Source organism: Dunckerocampus dactyliophorus, chromosome 12, assembly GCF_027744805.1.
Source record: "Dunckerocampus dactyliophorus isolate RoL2022-P2 chromosome 12, RoL_Ddac_1.1, whole genome shotgun sequence".
Taxonomy (NCBI): Eukaryota; Metazoa; Chordata; class Actinopteri; order Syngnathiformes; family Syngnathidae; genus Dunckerocampus; species Dunckerocampus dactyliophorus.
The window spans coordinates 7,023,325-7,045,887 of record NC_072830.1 but is presented as its reverse complement, the minus strand read 5'-3'; the positions used below and the strand labels follow the sequence as shown (position 1 = coordinate 7,045,887).

Sequence of the window (22,563 nt, the reverse complement as noted above, 5' to 3'; positions counted from 1 at the left end):
ACGTACAGCCACCATGTGTCCCTCTGAGGGCATGAAGGCGGGTCTGCCGCCAAGTCTCAGTTTGGTCTGCAGCGTGTTGAAGTTGATCTCCAGCTGACATTTCTCCTGGACCTGCAGGACCAATATCAGAGGCAACACACATCAGAATCTGACGTTAAATCTGACCTAAATGGGTAAAAGAATACTGCCATGCTTTAACTTTGAAGCTTACTCTATTTTGTACTAAACAGGAAGTCACTGTGTGCACTTTTTAATGCTGTGTAACTAGAAAGTAGTTCCAGTATGTTGTGTCTTCATGATAATGAGGGTTGGGCATTGTTTGAATTTCAACGATTTTGGTTCAGATTCTGATTTCACGTTTAGATTCCGATTCCTAACGATTCTGGATTCCGATGCTTTTAAGAGGCAGGGTCATAAAGGTTTGCATGGTTTAAATGAGGGCGCTAACCAGAGTTCTTTTTAGATGAAATGTCTGAACTTGTCCATGAATTGTATAATCGTATGAACTTTTTATCCACTTTTCTATGAATTTCTTACAGCGCTATATTCAACCAGGATATAAATATCAAACCATTCAACTTGAATATAAACGGTATGAAGTTTCTTTTTACAGGACTACACTTTCACAAAAGATGTTTACTTTTCAAAAGTAGTATACTTTGTTTGCTGCCTCAATGTTTGTGTAAGTTATTTTTTATGACACACTTATTTTGGTAACACAAGTATACAGGATATAGCCCAAAGCGTTCTTATTGTAAAGGCTAGCTAAGTTTACAGTCAGGGAAAAAATGATTAGACCACCCTTGTTTCTTCAGTTTATTGATCCATTTTAATGCCTGGTACAACTAAAGGTACATTTGTTTGGACAAATATAATCATGATGACAAATATAGCTCATAAGAATTGAATTTAAAAGCTGATTTCTGGCAACTTACATGTTTTTTTGATAATGACCAAAATCGTTCTTACGAATAGCTATAGCATTGTACTGCCAAAAAATGTAACTTTTATGAGCTATTTTTGTTGTCATTGTTATATTTGTCCAAACAAAAAGGTACCTTTAGTTGTATCAAGCATTAAAATGAACAAGAAACTGAAGAAACAAGGGTGGTCTAATCATTTTTTCCCTGACTGTAAACTTAGCTAGCCGTTGCGGTAGCTCCCGTCCTTTATTTACACCAAAATTCCACATCAGCTAGCATCCTGAAACCCTGGGTTACACTGACATGAGACAAATGTCCTTTATTGTTGGACATCCCTGATTCTGATTGCGTAGAGGAAGTCCGATGTAGTGCATCTAAGACGAGATACTCTTATTGGTCCACCATGAATGTGTGAACATTAATCATGCTGATTGTGCATGATTGTTTTGCAAATGTTGCACTGAGCCGACTGCTCTTTTTTATGACGTTAAGCCACACTTTTTAGCCACTTCTTCGCTAGTGCTCGCCGGCTTCTTTTTTGTTAGCGTTCGCTGATTTTTCTTCCGGTGGGCAAAGTGGGCATCGAAATTACGAATCGAAATAAAAACATTTGAACAATCCCGGGAGAGTCTGAATGTTAGTCCCGGTTCCCATTGATGCCCAGCCGTAGTGATAATGATGAAGTTAATACTATACCACATGTCGATATCTATGGAACAATTTTCATAGAAATGACCCCTCTGGTTCTCACATTTTATGTCAAGAAAAGCAGCCGTCCATGTGTGTCTACGGCGACTTAAAGTGGGCACTTTTTTGTAAAAATAATAACACGGACCAGGGCTTGATGATTTGGTGGATGTAGACAGGTTGGCGACTTACAGTAAGCGGGTTCCACATTATAACCCCAATCCTGAACTATCAACTGGGAGACATTAGTTTTGATTGGAAGAGGATGTGAACCTTTGGTGGCTTGTGGACACGGCGGTAGTCTCTGAAGTCCTCCAGTTTCTGCTGCATCTCAGACATGGTCTTCTCTGGGTTTCTGTTCTCCAGCCAGGGGATGGTGCGACGGATCCACTCCAGAAGCTGGACAGGAAGACACAATCAGCCACACGGCCGCAATAACATCTGCACAGGTGAGTGGATCTGTACTCACCGCGCTGGCCAGTGACTCGTAGTCCTGCATCAGATGCTCATTCTCCTGATTGACGGCCAGCACTTTGCAGATACGATTGGCGGCTGTCTCGGCCTATCAGAGCACACGCTGGTGAGAGGCGCTCACAACTGACTGGAGAGACATTCGCGGAGCTCTCTCGCTACGTCTAAATGAAGCGTTTAGTCATTCTTAACAACTCTGTTAGAATCCTCTTTGGTGTGAACGAACACACGAGCAGTGATTGGGAGCTAACCTCATTTTCAGGCACGTTACGTTCAAAATGGCACCCGTGGTTGAGAAAGTGCAAAAACACACTAAAGCCAGCAGGCTCGTTGGACTAATTAAAACATGCTGGAAACTGCTGGCGGTTAGTTTCATGTTCCTCTCACACTCCACACACAGTGTGTTTAAAAACGCCATGCGTCTTAAGTCGGTCCATACATCGAGTTACAGGTTCACATGGCGCTGTCGTCCTGTGGTCGGTCCTACGATTTAACTACTGTACTGCTGGAATACAAAAGAAAAAACAGAACTTCAAGACTGACTATTACTAGTGCATCAAGATCGCATGAAAGTACATCACATTTATTACAAAACATTTGGAATTGTTGAAACAGAGTTGAAGCAAAAAATGACAAGAGTGACGTCGCCTTGCGTTTCTCAAAGCAATTTAACAGGTTGGTGTTATTTTACACAGCAATACGTGCCAGCGCATGCATGATTTACATTATTTATATACCAACCCAAATGTGACGCCAGGACCATAAAGTTAAATGGCTTTGAGAGAAACAAGGTCACTGTTAAAAAGCAAAGAAGCTAAGTTGAGCGTTCCCATCAGGATGCTGCAGTGAGGAGAAACTACATTACTGCTACTTCACTTGCATACACTTACAGTATGGTAGAAAACTGCTGACTGTTTTTTTAAAGACACTTGTATTGCCGCATTCCCACCAAGTAGTTTGGTACAATAGTTTTTTGCCTCCTGTTTCCGTGGTCACAAGTCATAAAAGGAATTGAGGTGATCGATCTCACTTATGGGCACCGTTTTCATGTCGTGCAAAACACTGAAACACTAACATTTCAGGAAAGCCATGAACAAAAGGCTAAAGAAATTACAATCACACAAACTGGAAAAACAGTTGTCCCTCGCTATATCGCAGTTTTTCAAAAAATAATTGAAAAACGGTTGCTGTTTCGTGGAGTACTATATGTTATATTGAAAAACAAGTTGTATGCAGTATTCTGGTCAATAGGCATCAGTAATGTTATGAGACATGACGTCAGACGGCATTACCTTTCACACCGCATAGAGACTGGCTACTGAGCCAGCAGAGCCGAGCAGACATGTCACGGCTGAGACAAACACGCCATGGCTGAGAACGAGCTTAAAAAAAAAAGTTATCCTCTTATTCCATGTGGAAGTGGTACGTTGTTGGCTTTGTCCTTCTTCCCCACTCCGTTCGAAACACCTTAACTTTGGAATAAGCAAATAGGAGATGCTAATTATTTAGCTTGCTATGCTAGCGGCGACCGTCTGTTTTGTCTTTGCAGTGATTCCGTAGCCTGCGCAATGTGATGTAAACAAACAATAATAGGAGTGTAAAGTGACAACTGGGGTGTTATTTCATGTCTACAGGGCTATAATGTTAAATCTCGTATTTAGAAAGTCATAAACAGCTTTTCTATGCTCTAACTACCAAAATATTCAATTTATTAATATTGAACCTAAAAATTAACTTATCGTGGTTGGGTCGAACCAATTAACGGCGATAAACGGGGGACAACTGTATGCCAAAGCCCAGAAACCACAAACGTCGTCGTCACTGAAATTATTACCTGTAAACATGAGTGTGAATGGTGTGTTGCATAAAGGCATGAAAACAAGGCGATCAAACAGCAGTGAACATCTTCTGTGTCAGACATAATAAACGCAGCAGATGAAAATAGCGCTCTACCTGCGGCATTACACCAAATCTGCCTGCATGAATCCATATTTGTATGTGCCGTTCGTCGTTTCGCTGCGCTGTTATGCAACACACCATGCTCACTCCCACGTTTAGCGCTAAACATTTCAAAAGGCATGCGCCATTATTGGCCTCCATTGCTGTTAATGTGTTGCCTTGCCAGTTTGTGCAATTGCCATTTCTTTCATCTTTTGTTAATGTGTTTCTTGAAATGCTAATTTGTTTACAGTTTTGTCAACGTGTTTTCTGAAATGTTTCTGTACTTTCATGAGGGTTTTGTCACTTTCTGTGCTGACAACAGGAATGGAAGGGAAGAAAGCAGCATTGTAATTCCATAGATTATAGCAGAGGAGTGATTCAAAGATGTATATTCACACTATTTGAGTAACAACTGAGGCGTGCCAAACCAAAGTGAGCCGGACCGTTGGTGGAAATGAGGCACAGGATGGGAACGCTCTGTTGTTGCTGCTGCAGAGGAGTGTTGATGAAAACATGAGCGGCTCACCTTCTGAGCGCCAGAGAAGGCGTGATAGAAGCAGGAGACATAGGTCATAATGGCCTTCTCGTCGGGCCTCAGCGTGCCCACGATGTCTGTGCAACACCCGGCCCACAGCGAGCGAGGGTAACGAAGAGGAAAGAGAGACAGAGAAGAGAGAGTGAAGCCAAAGCGACCCAAAGCAATGCAGCGCTCGCCTTGCGCAGGAGAGCCACTTTAGAAGTGCGCCTGTGGCTTGACGCTCCACCTAGAAACAACGCCAACACCCCCGGGTCACGCTGTGGGGGTCCCTCTTGAAGAGGAGAGGGACACTGGAGCATCAAGCATCAAGTTGGGACACAAACATTCTTTTTTTTTTTTTTTTTCCCCCTGGTTCAACACATCCCGGTGAAAGCAGCAAGTACTTAACAAAACGTCTTTCGATTTCTCGTGAATAATTAATAATAAAAAAAAGAATACAACTTTTTGTCTCTTAATATTTGGACTTTATTCTCGTGAAATTACAGCTGTTTTTTCCATTTTTGCTGTTGTTTTTAATTTTCCAACTATTTCTACTTTTTTCTTGTAAAATGCTCTTTTTGTAATTGACTTGATTCTCATAATATTTTGAATTCATACTCGTTACAACTTTTTCCGCAACCTATTTTTTCCCAAAATTACAACTTTTAGTTGTTTGTTTCTCATATTACGTTTTTTTCTGTAATATTTCAACTTTATGCTACTAACGTTATTCTTGTAAAATTATTACTTCTCGTTAATATTTTGACTTTAGTCTTGTTAAATTATTGCTGATTTTTCCATTTCTGTTTTTTTTTGGTCACTTTTTTTTTCTTGTTGAATTATATATTTATAATATACCGGGGGCCACAAAACATCTGCAGCTTTCACCGGCTGAGTTACGTCCGTTGCGTGTTTGTGTCCCAACACATCCCGAACATCCTCCTACTCCAGGCTGTGAAGGAGAGCTGTAAAGAGGGCGCGGCCATGCTGCACGGAGAGGCGGCGCTTGTTAGTAACGGGAGGGTTAAACAGGCAAAGGGCTGCGAGGACAAAGGGTACCTTCTGGGCTCCAGAGAAGGCATGGTAGAAACTGGACACATAAGTCATTATGGCTTTCTCATCTGGACGAGCAGTGTTCACAATGTCTATTGGGGAGGGGGGGTAGGACGTGGTTATGAGGACCCAAGACATGTGATTAAACATGTACACACATACTGTACATTCACAGGTGCTGTGTCTCAAATGGTGCACGTTCATACTCAATGGGGGTGTAACAATACAGAAAATTCATGTTCGGTTCAATTCGATACTTTACTGTCATGATTCTATTTTTATTTTCTTTTTATGCAAAAAAAAAAAAAATCATGCCTTTAATTTGTATTTTATTCAAATGACCAACAATTGTTTCAACTCAGAAGTAGTTTTTAAATGAAATGTTTCGAGTGCAGCTACACCTGCCTCACTTTCTGCTGCGCATACGTAGAAGATAAAACCATACACAGCACCTTGTCACTACTCAGTTCAACATGGCAAGAAAGAGCCATGGCATCCCATTTGCGATTAAACATTACATTTACAAAATAAACAAAAACAATTATCAAAATGATGTATGATGATGTACAGTATGTAATTATATTAATTATTCATTAATAAATTCAATTGGATTTACCAAAAAATAAGAACTTTTCTGTCAAAACTGACAATACATTTACAATAAAGATTAATTGTCTTGTTTTTTTTATATTTTACAATTATTTTTTTTTACTTAATATAAATATATTTAAATAAGCAACATAAACTATAATTTTTTTTAGCAATAATATTAAAATAATTAAAAATAAAATAAAAATATAACTATATTTAAAAAGTACAAAAATAAATGTAATAATAATCAAATGTAAATATATGTACAAATATTTTTTTAGAACAATATTAAAATAATAAAATAATCCAAGTGTCTTTTTGCATTATTTCCAGGCTGACCAGTCCAGGGTGTTCCCTACCTCTCGCCCAAAGTCAGCTGGGATAGGATCCAGCACCCTAGTGAGGACAAGCGGTGTAGAAAATGGATGGATGGATTATTTCCAGGCTTTCGCGGGCCCGAATCTGGCCCCCAGGCCTCGAGTTTGACATCTGTGTTGTACACTGTATTCTTACTGACACGTGCCAACACAAGTCTTCCACTTGAGACACAGCAATATAAGACACACATGACACAGGCAGGCAAACAGGTGACGGACAACACAATGCACAGGCAACATGACAAATGGACACGATTTCTAAAAGGTTCAGAGAAGTAAATGTGCACAACACAAGCATGGCAGCAACGAGGGAAACTCCTGGTGGGGTCACAGCACTTTTTAGTTACACAATGTCTAAGAAACAAGACACAAGCCATCCATTTTGGACTTGACAAAGAAAGAAATGATTATGATCTACATTGTTGCAACTCCTCGACAAACTGGGCGTGCACGAGGCTTACCTTCTGCATCCAACATTTTGGGGATGTCCAGATACTTCTCAGCCACCTCGAAGGCGTTGTTCAGATTGGTCACAGGATCGTCCTGCGTCAATCAGTTACAAAGTCAGAGAGTGTCTTTACTTGACGTATTTTGATCTTTATACAGTACATAGTCTTGCTGGTCGTTCTAACCTTTCTGAGCTTGTCATAGTCGATGAGTTCTGGTCTGTGTCTGTGGATCAGAGCGTTGAAGGCGAGACCGTCCTTCCAGCTAGAAAACACATGTGACATCTTAATTAGTGGAATATTTGCCATTCAAATATTCTATTATATTTATCTATAATATTCTAGTAATAGATATTCTATATATTACTTGTATTCGTCAAACGTCAACAATCAGGACACACGGTGATGTGAAAAAGTGTTTTGAGTTCGTTTTTTGTTTTCCCCCCCATGTTTGTCACACTAAAATGTTTCAGATCATCAAACAAATTTAAAAATTTGTCAACGACAACACAACTGAACACAAAATCCATTTTTTAAATGAAACTTTTTATGATTAAGAGAAAAAAAAACAAAGCTACATGGCCCTGTGTGAAAAAGTGATTGCCCCCTAAACCTAATAACTGGGTTGGGCCACCCTTAGCAGCAACAACTGCAAACAAGAGTTTCTGATAACTTGCAATGAGTCTCTTACAGCGCTGTGGAGGAATTTTGGCCCACTCATCTTTGCAGAATTGTTGTCATTCAGCCACATTGGAGGGTTTTCCAGCATGATGCGCCTTTTTAAGGTCATGCCACAGCATCTCAAGAGGATTCAGGTCAGGACTTTGACTTGGCCACTCCAAAGTCTTCAGCCAGTCAGAGGTGGACTTGCTGGTGTGTTTTGGATCATTGTTGGTTTCAGCTTGAGGTCACCAACAGATGACCGGACATTCTCCTTCAGCAGAATTCATGCTTCCATTTATCACAGCAAGTCTTCCAGGTCCTGAAGCAGCTAAACAGCCCCAGACCATCACACTACCACCACCACATGTTCTTTTTCTGAAATACGGCGTTACTTTTAAGCTAGATGTAATGGGACACACACCTTCCAAAAGTTCAACTTTTGTCTCCTCAGACCACAGAGTATTTTCCCAAAGGTTTTAGGGATCATCAAGACGTTTTCTCGAGACGAGCCTTAATGTTCTTTTTGTTCAGCAGTAGTTTTGGTCTTGGAACTCTGCCATGTAGGCCGATTTTGCCCAGTGTCTTTCTTATGGTGGAGTCATGAACACTGACCTTAACTGAGGCAAGTGAGGCCTGCAGTTCTTTGGATGTTATTGTGAGGTCTTTCGTGACCTCTTGGATGAGTCGTTGCTGCGCTCTTGGGGTCATTTTGGTTTGCCGGCCACCCCTGGGAAGGTTCATAATGGCTCTCACTGTGGTTCGCTGGAGTCCCAAAGCTTTAGAAATGGCTTTATAACCTTTTCCAGAATGATAGATCTCAATTAATCTCGGTTCAATTAATCTCAGTTAAGGGGGAATCCCTTTTTCACACAGGGCCATGTAGGTTGTTTTTTTTTCTCCCTTAATAATAAGAAGTTTCATTTAAAAACTGCATTTTGTGTTCAGTTGTGTTGTCATTGACACATTTTTTTTTTGGATTATCTGAAACATTAAAGTGTGACAAAGATGCAAAAAAAAGAAATCAGGACGGGGCAAACACTTTCTTACACCATTGTAAACTTCACCCATTCATAATAATATTGTCATATTAATTACGTTCATGGATTCTTAATTTTGTCATAAAAAGCATATATATATCGATACATTTGTAACAGTCCTGGAGTGTACAGACGAGTGTTTATTGTAATTCTTGTGTCTTATTTGCAGTGGGGTCCAGGACACCCACACACTGGGTAACACTTTCTCCACCAGGGGGCGATATTTCTACACATATCAGCTAGAAATACAATATGCTTCTGGCACCATCTATTTGAAAAAACAACAAACAATATTCTCAGCATACCAGTTGTGCTTGTGTTGCAGCGACACAGCGTGCACAATAAATAAATACACAGTGAAGTTGTTTACAGCACCACGTGTCAGCTCTCGTCTGTGCAAAGGTTTATTTTGTGTTCGACTCAACAGAAAAATAGGTTTGGTGATGAAGCTGGGTATTTTGTGTGCGTGTGTGTGCGTGCGTGTGTGTTACCTAATGTGGAAGTTCTGCACATTTACATTCTTGTAGGGAGCGGTCTTCCTCTGGCACCACAACAGAAGACCCTCCTTAGCAGACGTCTCTGCGAGGACGGAAAGGGAGTTAGATTAAAGCTTCTGTTAGCCAGAACAAATGTCTTTTTAGCTAAGTTTAGAAATGCTTCCATCACATCACATCACACCACACCACACTGAAATGTCTTACTGGGAGCAACAGAAACAAGAAACAATTACGGATGCAAAACTAAATTGTTTCCTTGGTTTAAAGTGGGCGCAAACATGTTTGTGCAAATGAAAAGAAACAGCAAGTCCAACCTTCAACAGAGATGTCCTGGATGGCGAAGCGGAGGATGATGGTCCAGATCATTCCTAGGGTCATCTTGGCGTTTCCGTCCACAATTTCTGGAAAAAAGAAAGAGAGAAACAAGTCATTTATTTGTAGTCATTCTGGAAAGCATTTCATAAAAGGTAATAAGACGCCAGATGAGATGAATTTGTCTTTGCATGTTTGTGTCAAATCCTTTGGAGGCCAAGACTTAAGCTAACAAGCTTAGCTCATATCTCAGCTGTAGAGAACATGCTGCCATGCGTTTTTGTTTCTTTTGGGTGCAACGTCATCTTGGCGGCGCAGAACACACGCATACGACATGGCATGCAGTCTGGCTGGAATTCCTGACATCGCTTAAATTCAAGCACTTCATTCTGCACATCCTTCACCCTTCATCTGATGTCTCTGCTGCTTGTTGAAAATCGCTGATCATGACTTGACAAAACTGAAACCGTTTTACCACATTCAGTGCTTAGCTTATTTTTACGCTTGATGTTAAAAATAGAATAAAATGTCAAATGGATATGACATTTACATTGGCCTTTAAGTGAACGTTCTTATTAGCGATTCACTTATTTTTACACTTGTATGACTTGTACAGTTAATGAAAGGGTGTGTCCATCCCGACAGCCTCAATTGTCAGCTTCCACTGGATGACCTTTAGTGGGCTGCTCATATAGCTGACAAAGCGTGTGTGTGTGTGTATATGTGTGTGTATGTGTGTGTTTGTGTACTGACCCTCTGCACCAATGGAGACCAGTTTGACTCCCTTGCTGGCGATGAAGTCCAGAGCTTTGTTGACATTGTTGATCTTGTGAACCCTCATCTTGCCTCGCTCAGGCTTGGGTAACCGTTCACCTGCAGAAAACACACACACACACACACTCATTTTAAAATGCATAACAATGTAGTTAGCGTTTGACTCAGGGTGACGCTGGATGGTATGTGTGTAGTTTTAACTGCAGGCAACGTTGCCATATCATGTGGCCTCCTATTTGACATCAAAATTTAGTGTGAACCTTGAACCTTAGTCCAGCCTTGAATGTTGGCCGATACTGATATCAATCCAATATCGGCACGAATATAATCCATTTATTATTTGAATTTATTGTAATGTGTAATGTTACAAAGGCTTGATCTAGTGATATTACTCAAACAGAAAAAATTATCAGCAACAGTAGGAATGGGAAAAACAGACCTACGCCTGTCACGATCAATTTTGTTGGGATGATAATTGTCCGACAAATTATTGCCGATAAACGATATTATTGTCAACATTATACTGAGACCATTTTTTTCATGAATGTAATGATAATATATGTACGGGTGCAACGATTCCTTGTATAATTCGAGTACCTTGATTACATGAAATAGAGGATTTTTTTTCTGCCTCGAGGAATCGCTTATGTCGCCAATGCGCTTACGTCACCCACACAGAGGACGAAGAAGGAAGCGGTGGTTTGAAGGTGCGACAAGGCAACAAAAGACAAGAAAAAGAAAAAAGTAAAAAAACAGAATTTGCGCAGGTTCACGGCCGGGACTCAAAAAGGTTGGTGGCCACTGGTGTAATGGAACAAGGAAGTGCGTGTTTCACTCACTTAGTTGAGAGTAATGTGTTCCACTTTTACTTTGAACGCTGCAAAAACTCAATATATTAAATAATATTTGTCTTATTTCTCATCAGCCTGTCTAAAATAGTATTCATAAATGCGCAGCCCAACAACATAATGTAATAGGTCATTTAGTCTTAGTAAAGTCAGTATTATTTCTCTCCATTTCCAGTAAATAGTTACAGTCTGGGGTGGATAAATTCATCTACAAAAGCACCATTATGTAGTCTATCAGACCCAAGAAAATACACCTTGTTCCTCTGCACAATGTGAATTTAAGAAAGAAAACTGTTGATTATCTAAAAAATTAAACCAATCGGTGGTTCATTATTTGGTGTAATGTTTTATTTTCTCTTGTGTATTTATAACTGCTCTTTAACTAAGCAAAAATATATTTTTTCCCCGATTACTCAATTAATCAAAAAACTTCAGTAGAATATATATTTGATAGCTGCAGCGGTAAATATATGGCATAATAATGCGAGTACACCGTATAAAGGCAATAAACTTTTACTTTTTGAGGTGTATTTAACATTGGGGCCGCACGGTGGCCAAGTGGTTAGCATGTTGGCCACAGTCAGGAGATCGGGAAGACCTGAGTTCAAATCTCCGTTGGTCATCTCTTTGTGGAGTTTGCATGTTTGCATGGGTTTCCTTCCTCCAAAAACATGCATGTTTAGGTTCATTGGCGACTCTAAATTGCTAAATTGTCCAAAGGTATGCATTTGAGTGTTGTTTATCTATATGTGCTCTGCGATTGGCTGGCGACCAGTCCGGGGTGTACCACGCCTCTCGCCCGAAGTCAGCTGGGATAGGCTCCAGCATAATGAGGAGAAGCGGCATACAAAAATGGAAATCACAAATATTAAAATTTGCTGATCTAGTGAACTTTCAAACAGCTAAAATGATGCATAAAGCAAACAATAACCTGCTACCCACAAAGGTCATACAATACTTTTCAACAAGGGAGGAGAAATATGATCTCAGGGGAAAAACTCAACTTAAAACACTTACACGCGAGAACAACGCTAAAAACCCACAGCATTTCAGTATGTGGAATCTAATTATGCAACGGATTAGTACGGAACTCAAACAAATCACCAAGATTAGTGATTTCAAGAAACAACACAAGCAGCTGAAGTTTGCAAAATACAAGGAAGAAGAGTCTTCAATCACTGTGTAGAAAATGCTATGTCTAACCACTGCAACACTCATTACTCTTCATTCTCGTGACATCATTGTCTCATTACTCATCCATTACTCCAACTATGTTCTGTTATGCCCATTTATACTGTTTTACTGTGCATATGACAATAAAACTCTTGAACTTGAACTGATTATTAGGATTGTTATATTAGTTATTTATGGTGCAAAAAAATCTTGATAATTGTATTACCACATTGTTACATTACCTTATCATTTTCCTATGTATTAACTGGTAAAGACCACATTTGGAATACAGGAAGTGAATAAATGTATTGCAATTGATGTGAAACGGATGGGGGGCAGGATTAAATAAGCTTTGCTTCTTCCTACTCCTTTTGGAAAATGTGGAACTGCGAATTGTACTACGGGATGTATTCCATTGTAACTTGTATGTGTGTTCAAATAAAATTAAACCATTACCATTACCATGCTAAAACACGTTAGCACACGCTGTTGTTGTGATCACGTGGCTCAGTCCGGCTGCTGCTGGTTAAACGCACTGCAATGTGGAATCGACTGCAGAGATTTTAGATGCAGGCCAATATAATCCGAAACTCGTCTTTTTTGCTGATATCGGCTCGATATCCGATATCAATATCGTATCAGGACACCCTAGAATTTATATTGTAGATACTGTGGCCATCTTGTTTCCTCACAAGAGATGTGAACTAGACAGCACTGAACAAAACCAACATGGAGTCACTAGACAGAACACTGACTACAATCACAGTGCCCACACAAAAATGATCAAGTAAACACACAAAAGAGAAACTAGTACTACTACTAATGAGGAATAATATATAACAACTACATGGACGCTAAACACATAACTTTGGCAACTTCTAGTATAACAAGTACCACAAAGTATGCTGGAATGCTGGCTCCCAGCATGCCTTGCGGCACCTTTTTCTAAAAAGTTGCTCAAAACACATGTTTAGCATTAATGTAGTTGTTTTTTTAATTCTCCATTGAAAATTATGAATACATGTACCGTTGCACTCCTAGTCTCGATAGAATGTAAATTACATGTAGCATCGATGTGAATTGGTTGGCGTGGATAGAGATGCTCTTTTGACTTGTTTTTCACATGTTTGCATTTTCCGGGGGTCCAAAACTCCACTGCTCAGGAAACTCATGTCCAACCAATCAGAGGTTCCAAAGGCGCGTTACCTGAGATGACCTCCAGAAGCAGCATAAGTTTGAGTCCGTCCCTGAAGTCTTCCTCGATGTTTTCAATCTGTGTGCCGGCCTTCCTCAAGTGGGAGTTGCACCACGCCGTGAAGGTCTGCACATGGACAAACAAAAAACACAATGAATGCTCAGTGGCGCAAACAACTTGGACGCGAGATGAAAAACTCAGAGTGGACAGGAAGCAGGCTGTGGAGCCGTGCTGACGTGACAGGAAGCGCAGGCAAAATGAGCACTGCCGCTCAAGACATTGTTAGTTCTCCCACAGATGTATGTGTTCATCTTGGAAACAAGACGTTTATGCGGCTGTTTGGTTTATGTTTCTTCATTTTCCTCCACATTCCTCCACCACAAGCTTTCAAATCATTTCAATCATGGCCGCAAATGAAAACACTCACATCCAGCCTGGCTTTGGTGCGCGTTCCCGCTCTCATGTCGAGCAGCGCTGACATTAACACCGATAGGAATCAAACTAAATAACATCTGTGATGCTTCTAATGAATTGCACATCACAATGAAGAAACAAATCACAAAGTGCTTTTGATCATTTTATTTTGAAGGGGCAAGTGTCCACTGCGGCAAGGGTCAGCCAAGACGGCCCGCTTTGTCACGCCACACTCAGCCGCACAGCATGAATCTTAAGAAGCACTTTAGTCCGCTCAGGAGAAACATTTTCACTATCAATCATCCACGCAATTAACCCCACCGCCGGGCTGAAAAACATTATAATTGGGTGCTCCTCCTGGCCCCGCCCCCCTTCTCACCGTCCCTCTGTGGTCACCGGCACAAAGCGTCCATTGAGGGAGGTGGATAATGGCGCCCTTCAGCAGCTCCCCCGGACTCCTCACCCCCAATAAACAGGGCAGAGATTGGGGGGGGGGGATACATTTCACATAAACAAACAGACAAATTGAGGGGTGGGGAGGCCAGGAGCGGGACAACAATGCCCTCGTTCTACCGCACACATGCCTGAATGCAGCAGGAAGTGGCTCTGCAATGACAGGAAGTTTCAGCTCAGATAACCAGTGCGCTTGTCACCACACAGGAAGTGCACACATAGACACACTGGCATGGAAACAGGAGTGCAGAATATTCAAAGATTTACCCATCCATTAAAATAGTATTCAAACAAAATGAATGTATTGATTTTTATCGTTTTGTTTTAAATAGAATTGAATCCCCTCAACTTTGTTGTGATATTCTGCACTGATTTCTTTGACATTGATCCGCACTGTGAGAAAATCCACTCAGGAATGCCAAAGTCTGTCAGCTCGGATTAGCCGCCGTTAAGCGACACCGGTGCCGCCAAAGAGCAGTAACGAGCGAACTCTGATTACGGATTATGTTTGCGGTCGCACTTGGCACTCGGCCAGCAGGCCGTTAACAGGGGTCGACATCAAAGATGGCGCCCCGGGCCTTTCATCACATCCAAGAGGAGGACAGCATGGACTAAAGAAGAAGCGTTCGAAGGACGACTGTTGTAGTGCCGCCTTAATGCAACTACGGATCACCTGACAGTATGACTCGTTTCAGTTTGGTACTGTTCTGGTGCGACTCCATTGCTAAATAGCCGATCCTTACCTTCAGACGGTCTCTTTTTGTCCGATTGACTGATTGTTAACAAAGATGATGTCAATCGGAAAGAAATGCTAGATTATGACAGATAAAGAATGTTGGTTGCAGACACTGAAGTACATTTTGGTTAACACAGCACATAGTTTTGTGGGAATTTCCATTATCAAAAATAAACTGCTGCGTACTAAAACCAAGTGCTAAACTGTCGCTATAGCATCTTGGTGTTCCTGCTTGTGAGCATCAATGGGGCAGGAAATCATGAACATGAGCACAGACGCCGCAGCACAACAGGATATTTAAATGACATTAAGGTTGCCAATCAGCATGCAGCAGCTGTCCCTGCTCTAGTGTGACATCGAGTGGAGGCACTCATTGCGTCACAGAGCATCACGCCGCTGTCGGGGGCTGTCAGCTTGTCAGGACGCTCGTTTAGCAGGCGTACTTCTGTCCTGGGGAGTCCGGCATGTCTGGGAGTGTTTAAGTTGTCTTCTCCTATGACAGATTTAGCCTGCATGCTCCGCTGGTGCACGCCGAGGAGACAGGGGTGGTGAATGGTGGAGGACTCGGCAATTAAAGCCGTCTGTTCTGTCTCCTGGCGAGCGGAGATGGACCCGCAAACGGCTTTCAACTCCCGCCCAGAGGTTGAAGGTCAAGCTTCAGTCGGATATTCATCATTTAGGAGAGGGCAACACACACAATTACCAACAAACACACACAAGATTTTCCACTGAGGGCTGCATACAGAAAAATGCTTTATGTTTTATTTTTTCCTCATTTTTGCTGGGTTTTATTTGGTTAATTTTGTTTATATGCCAAAAACGCAACGTGCTGCAAATGGCCCCTCGGCCGCACTTTGGACACGACCTTCTTTCACGCGACTGACAAAGGGGCTCGCTCTGTTCATGTCGTTGTTCTATGGAACAAATGTGCCAAGGTGCTGAAGCCAATGCACAGAGTGAATCCTCCTCCTGCCAAGAAAAACAGAGATGCATGCACAAGGCAATATATTGAGGCCGGCAAAATGATCAAGTTCATTTTCATTGTTTGTGTGATTAATTCATTTATTTATTAACGTCACAGGCCTAGTGCACACGAGACCTTTTTTCTGAAGGAGAAATCATGACATGTTTTAATCTCGCAAGATTTTGTGACAACCCTAGTTAATACAAGTGTAAAGGTGGCTATGGGGTGTTATTTCATATCTTGAGGGATCTAGTAATGTTAAAAAACGCATTCGGGAGGTCGTAAACAGGTTGCCTGTGCTCCATCTCCAAAAATATTCTGTTTATTAATAAGGTATCCTAAAATTCACTTATCGCAGTCACCAATTAACAGCAATAAACAAGGGATTACATTAAATTAAATGCATTTTCTGAATATGCCGAGAGCCTCGGGTCGCACTTTGGACACCCCTGCGAGTATGATGTCAAAGCATTTTACACCTTTGCAGGGCTGCATTATTTAGAGGCTGCATTTGAAGACGGATGACATAACCTTATCCAAATGTAAAGCCAGCACATCGGACACAGCACGCAGGAGGATGCGTCGCAATTTTCCTTCACAGCCACCCATGTCCCAACATTCTTTGCACTTCAGAGGTCATCAAATAGCTATGATATTTGGCGTGTGTGTGTCAGTGTGCACAAGGGTGTGTCAAGTTCACCTGCAAAGAGCCAACAGGGTTTAACATGTATTGCGCAACTGCTTCACATTCAGAGCGTGACATCAGCAGATACTCATTTGCGAAATCTCACACACACACAAACATTAACGTCTTTCATCAGCAGCCTCCATGAGGTCACTGTGGAAGCGACCCCAGGCGCCTCTCCACAAGACGATGACCTCCAGCATCATTCTGGTCTTGTGCAATGTGTGATAACGAGACTATTATGTAATGACACAGTGATGTCAAGCGTTTGAATCGTGTCACACCCCAACAAACTGTCACTTCAGCATGAACATTGATTCTCGTACACTCAGACGCGCGCACACACACACGCAAACAGGGTTTCATGTCCTCAGACAGGCAGAGACTTGCAGACACCACAAACAAGGCTGACTCAAGTGGAGAGAAGCCAAGATGACAGAAGCAAGCAATGAACAGTTTGTTGTAAAATCACACAGACTGCTTGTGAGCGTGTAGCCGTGTTGGAAAAAGGAAATGTACAACAAAATGTTGAAGTTGGAACAATACAACAAGCATGTGTCCGTTAATGAAAAGGCTCTTTGAAGCAAGTCGCCATGAAGCGTGCTCAAATAGAGACCAGGTGGTTGGGGAGAGCGGACAGGAGCACTAATATGGGCCAGGCTCAGTAAAACACTGGTCTGGTTTGACAAAGCCCCCCTTAGAGGGGAAGAAGGCCAATAAAAGGACTTTGGCCTGCGACACACAAACATGCTGGCGATCGTCAAGCTCCACACTGGACATGTTGTGTTGGAGTACTCCTGCATTTTTAAAACTACTATAGCTGCACACATGAAACATGACTACAGGCATGTTTGGAGTTTCCTGTTGCACCTCCACCAAAGCACAGGTAACTTTTAGTTTACTTTTTGTTATAAAAGTGAACTTAAAAAAAAAGGGTTCCAATTAGCCATTGTTGTCTACATTTCCACTGTGACCAGAGGACTCATGAGAACATGATGCAAATTAAACAATGATGCAGGAAAAAAAGCAATGGAAGTAACTGCAGCGGTTGATGCCATCTTGTTTTCATTATATAAAGTCTGTTTACACTTCTCTGTGAATGTCATCTTTGTGAAAAAAAAACATTTAAACATTTCTAACAGAACACTGTCTGTCCATCTTCTTGGCGTCTTCCATCTCGTAGCCAATGTCAAATCAAAAAATAGTAGCAAGCGCGTTACAGGAGGAAATTAACTATACACTCAACAAAAATATAAACGCTACACTTTTGTTTTGGCTCCCATTTTTTATGAGATGAACTCAAAGATCTAAAACTTTTTCCACATACACAATATCACCATTTCTCTCAAATATTGTTCACAAATCTGTCTAAATCTGTGATACTGAGCACTTTTCCTTTGGTGAGATAATCCATCCCACCTCACAGGTGTGCCGTATCAAGATGCTGATTAGTCACCATGATGAGTGCACAGGTGTGCCTTAGACTGCCCACCCCTAATTATAATGTTATTATTTTTTAAATAATAACGTAATTAAAACTTATTTGTCATACAAATATAATTAATTATTATTATTGTAATTATGATATTCCTCATGCGAATAGCTGGGGACTCTTTGAACATGGCCTTTCCAAAGCAATACCTCCGGTGTAAATCGTATGGAACAAAATTTGGACTGTGGTTTCTGCAGGCACACACACATACACGCACGGACACACACACACACACACACAAAATAAACAATAAACAATGCCTTCTGTGGGCATTTATCGACCCTCCTGCTGCACTGGTACCCCAACAGCAGTGTGGTACAGAACATGTGCACCACATGCAAGTGCACTGCTTGGAGGAGCTTATAAGCTATAAACCACAGTGCAAGCACACCTTTGGTATTTTCCCTATTTTAAAACCTTACATCAAGATCACCTTCAAACCATCCCTTACAAAGATGCTACAAAAGGCACTAGCATTAACTTGCCCTCGCTTGACATTCCTTGCAGCTCTGCTATACAGCTGTGATGTAAGTGGATATGCAGCCTGCTACTATACAGCGAGAAATGGACACCATCCACGCGGCAGACTAACCTCACAACCCTCCCCTCCCTAATGCCCTACAGGACACAAGGAAACCTGGGAAGGAAGGGTTCAAAGTGTACCTGAGAGTGTTTGACAAGCGAAAGGCTGAGAACAGAGGAGCAGCCTGCAGCTACAAGGAGGAACAGCTGTTTGGAGGTCAGCGCTCAACTGGGAATCTGATTAAAAAACACACATGTACACAAATGTACACATACACACACACACACACACACACACACACACACACACACACACAGAGTTGAGAGAGAGAGAGGGAGAGAGAGAGTAAAGAGAGAGAGAAAGAGAGAGAGAGAGCGGCGCAGAAGAAAGGAAGATGAAGTTCTGCTGCAGACGTTCTCTCTCTCATCTTATTATCCTCTCAGGTCTGGACAGGTTATCATTAACATGTGTGCACGCACACACACACACACACACACACACGCACACACGCACACACGCACACACGCACACACGCACACACGCACGCCAATAATCCAACCTTCTGCTTCGTGTGCTGACAGGTCACCAGAACAACACACAGCAAGAAGAAGAAGGAATAAGACAATTGACAGCACATTTCTTTTTTTACATATTAAAGTGATGTGGAGGCTAGCTATGGGCGAATACAGGGGCTAGGTTAATTTCTGAATTATACCTAAAATTTGGTCCAAAAGTTGAACTAAAATCCAGAGGCCAAACAAAGCAGGTTCAAGGCCTGGTGGTGCCATCAAATGGATGAAATTTAATTCACATTCTTGGTTTACTTGCTTTCCCACATGGGCGTCAGCGAGAAGCTGAATAAAAAAAATAAAAAATAAAAATAAAAAAAAACCACAAACTTACCAGCAAACTCATTCATCAAAAGTAATGGTGCCTACACCTTTTCTTCTTTTTACAGTTAACTTATATAACCTCCTTTTACAATTAGACAATCAAATATGTGTTCTTTTTGACAATGCATGAAGGCTAGGGTGGCCACGAGACACCCAACTCATGAGACGAGACGATACACTAGCTTGAGTCCACGAGGACGAGACAAGATTTTACCATTCATTTTAAGAAAAGTGCAATAAAAAAAAATAACTGGACAAACTTTTTTTTATTTAGCTGAGTCACAGAACCATGCAGGGGGGTTTTGAAAAGCTTATTGTCCCACAAATGGGCACCAAGCAATATGACTGAGACCAAATAAACCGCTGTTCTTTGGGACTTGCACCAGCTTGAACTTGTTTTATCAACTCAACTCCAGTAGACTTCTTGAGTTTTATTTCACACTTCAACTATTTACAGGAGCACAGGTTAGGGCGATAACATTTAAATCCAAGAGGAACAGCCTCAAAAGAGTAGCCAAGGCTAAACACAGTGGTAACTCAGGAGCAATCATCGTTACATACCAGTGGTCTCTCCAGTCTTCTCTTGTTACGCTCATTTGAAGAGTCGTAGTACTTTTTGTTGTCTACTAAATTCACCAATCGTTTACTTTGTACAAGCGTCGTCATAGTTATACAAGTATCACATGGGTATGAAACAAATCATCATAAGACTGAGAGACACACATTTAGCATCATAAGTGTCATAAGAATTGTCGTAACAACTGTCATCCTCTTTGATGAATACACATATTTTCATGTGATGCTTATTTTTAACAAATAAGCCAAATTTGACAGAACAATGATAATATATAATAATAATGATAAATTATAGTACTTTCACTCTGTAAAGTGGCAGAATTGGCGTTTGTGACATGTATTTTCTCAAAGGCAAAAATCATACTGTCTGTTCTGTATCTTATTTTATTTCTACAATGAGCCACATTCCACAGATGGTCTCTGGGTGACACTCTGGACACCCATGGAGTGTTTCACCAGTGTTTTCACCAGGCTTCACTATCAGAAGTGGAGGTCCTGCGCGGCTGATACTTCACCCTTTTAAATTACCGAATAAATGCATGACGGAAGAAACACTTTCACTTTTAATGCGCACCCCTGCTTGTTACATACAGCGACAATGCCGCTACATTGTCAACACGGATCTCATCTACGTGTGCGGTGTGTTATGAAGCAGAGTCATGGTTGCCTTCATGTCGGACACACGCTCCAGGTAGCCCCGGTGCTGCTCCGGGGGGTCATGAGAACCAGAGTAAGGCGGGAGGCACTTTCTGTGGCCGCCATGGTGCACATACGGTGCCGCCATTATTAAAGTTGATGGTGATTAAGGGTGCAGACAAGTCTAAACATTTACGTGTTTTGATCAGATAACTCTAGTGACTTTGATCAAGGATGGAATGTGCTGTGGTATTGACACGTGCGGCAGCTGTTCAACTTCAATGGAAAAAATATTCACACTCGCTGACGCTGGGAACACAACAAGAAAGGTTGGATTGAAGGGTTTAAAGTGTGTGGAAAGCGCTTAATGTGCCTTGCACACTGCAACTTCCATTTATCATCATTCATAGCAGCGATGTCATAGTTCAGTCTGATTGGCTCCCGGCTGCCCTGTTCTCGCGAGACAGCTTTTCTGCAAACGAGAAATCCCGGCACGTTGTGATCTCGTGACACCCTAATGAAGGAGGGGCAGTTTTAAGAAAGGGTGACTGCTGTGAAGCTATTTGGTAAGCTGCTTACATGACGGTAGCATGTCATGTAAGCAGCCCCCCCCCCCCCCCCCCCCCCCCCCCGGGCGCGCCATCCTAATCCTGTACTTGTTGGCGCGTCTGCAAGATGAGCGCCAAAGTCGCAAGAGGCAACCTCTACAACTGTGAGCATGAACCTGCCTTTGTCCAAACCGATAGGCTACTTTTTTTCTTTTAGTTTCTCTGCAGCCATTTTTACGATTAAACTTGAAAGACAGGAGACAGGAAGTGAGGAAAGGAGAAGGGGGGGGGGTCGTTCAGACTAAATGTCAAGCTGTGTGGTTCTTTGCTCATTCATTTATGTCACTTCCTGTCTTTGTTGCAGAGAACCTGCGAGGTCGGATGACACCGTGTTGAAACTGTCCTTGAGAGAGAGAAAAACGACGGATGACTGATTAAGGAATGGCAAGAGGCCACGCTCTCTCCGAACGTGTCGACACTGCTGCAATACTTTGTGGATCATTGCTCCATCTAACATTTGTTCAGGTGTTGCATGACGGCATTGCAACACGTCTTGCACGCACTAGTAACTAATAAATTGACGTTTTAGCTGTCTGGCTGAGGCAGGGTGCATTTTTCATTGTCTTTTCAACGGAAAGTCAGCGGATACAAGTATAACCAAGGTATTATTAGTGTGAATTACCATCACAAACGAGCAAGTTGCAAAATTAAAGTGAATGTCAGTGCACTCGGGAAGGAAGTGGCCACATGTGCTCACTTATTATTGCAGAAGAAGTGCACAAAAAGAAAATCACATTGAAATGAAATCACATTAGAAATCAATCAGCGCTGGCACTGGTGTGCACATTTCTTTTCTGTTTCCCTCATATCACACCATCGCTTCATTCCCTCCGCGGCCAATCAGCAGCCAACTAATCCACTTCCTGCCCTGAGAGGCGCGTTACAGGAAGCGGCGGGGGCGGAGGACGTACACGTTCATAGTCCAGGAATGCAGCAAACGCATCCAACGGGAACGGGAAGCTAAATATTAACCCCTGAGCGCGTCCGTCCTGCAAACCACCTAAGGACAAGCTGGGGCCTTCCAATCAAACGACGGCGCAGCTGAAAGCGCACGGGATGCTCCGATGATTCAGGACAG

At 41.9% G+C, this 22,563-nt stretch overlaps 1 protein-coding gene across 6 annotated transcripts in view; it reads right to left on the bottom strand.

The window, feature by feature from the left end:
* Positions 1-22,563, bottom strand: part of actn4 (actinin, alpha 4) — a 50,724-nt gene that overhangs the window by 8,877 nt on the left and 19,284 nt on the right. For 3 of the 6 annotated variants that reach the window (XM_054793366.1, XM_054793371.1, XM_054793369.1), the window contains exons 2-11: positions 13,517-13,631; positions 10,269-10,388; positions 9,518-9,604; positions 9,198-9,285; positions 7,193-7,271; positions 7,022-7,103; positions 4,549-4,634; positions 2,080-2,172; positions 1,884-2,009; positions 7-111 (exon numbers count right to left, since the gene is read on the bottom strand). In XM_054793366.1, the coding sequence (XP_054649341.1) occupies positions 7-111; positions 1,884-2,009; positions 2,080-2,172; positions 4,549-4,634; positions 7,022-7,103; positions 7,193-7,271; positions 9,198-9,285; positions 9,518-9,604; positions 10,269-10,388; positions 13,517-13,631 (981 nt within the window). Of the gene's footprint in view, positions 1-6; positions 112-1,883; positions 2,010-2,079; positions 2,173-4,548; positions 4,635-5,598; positions 5,685-7,021; positions 7,104-7,192; positions 7,272-9,197; positions 9,286-9,517; positions 9,605-10,268; positions 10,389-13,516; positions 13,632-22,563 lie in introns of all 6 variants that reach the window. The other 3 variants (XM_054793365.1, XM_054793370.1, XM_054793367.1) reach the window with 1 other exon arrangement.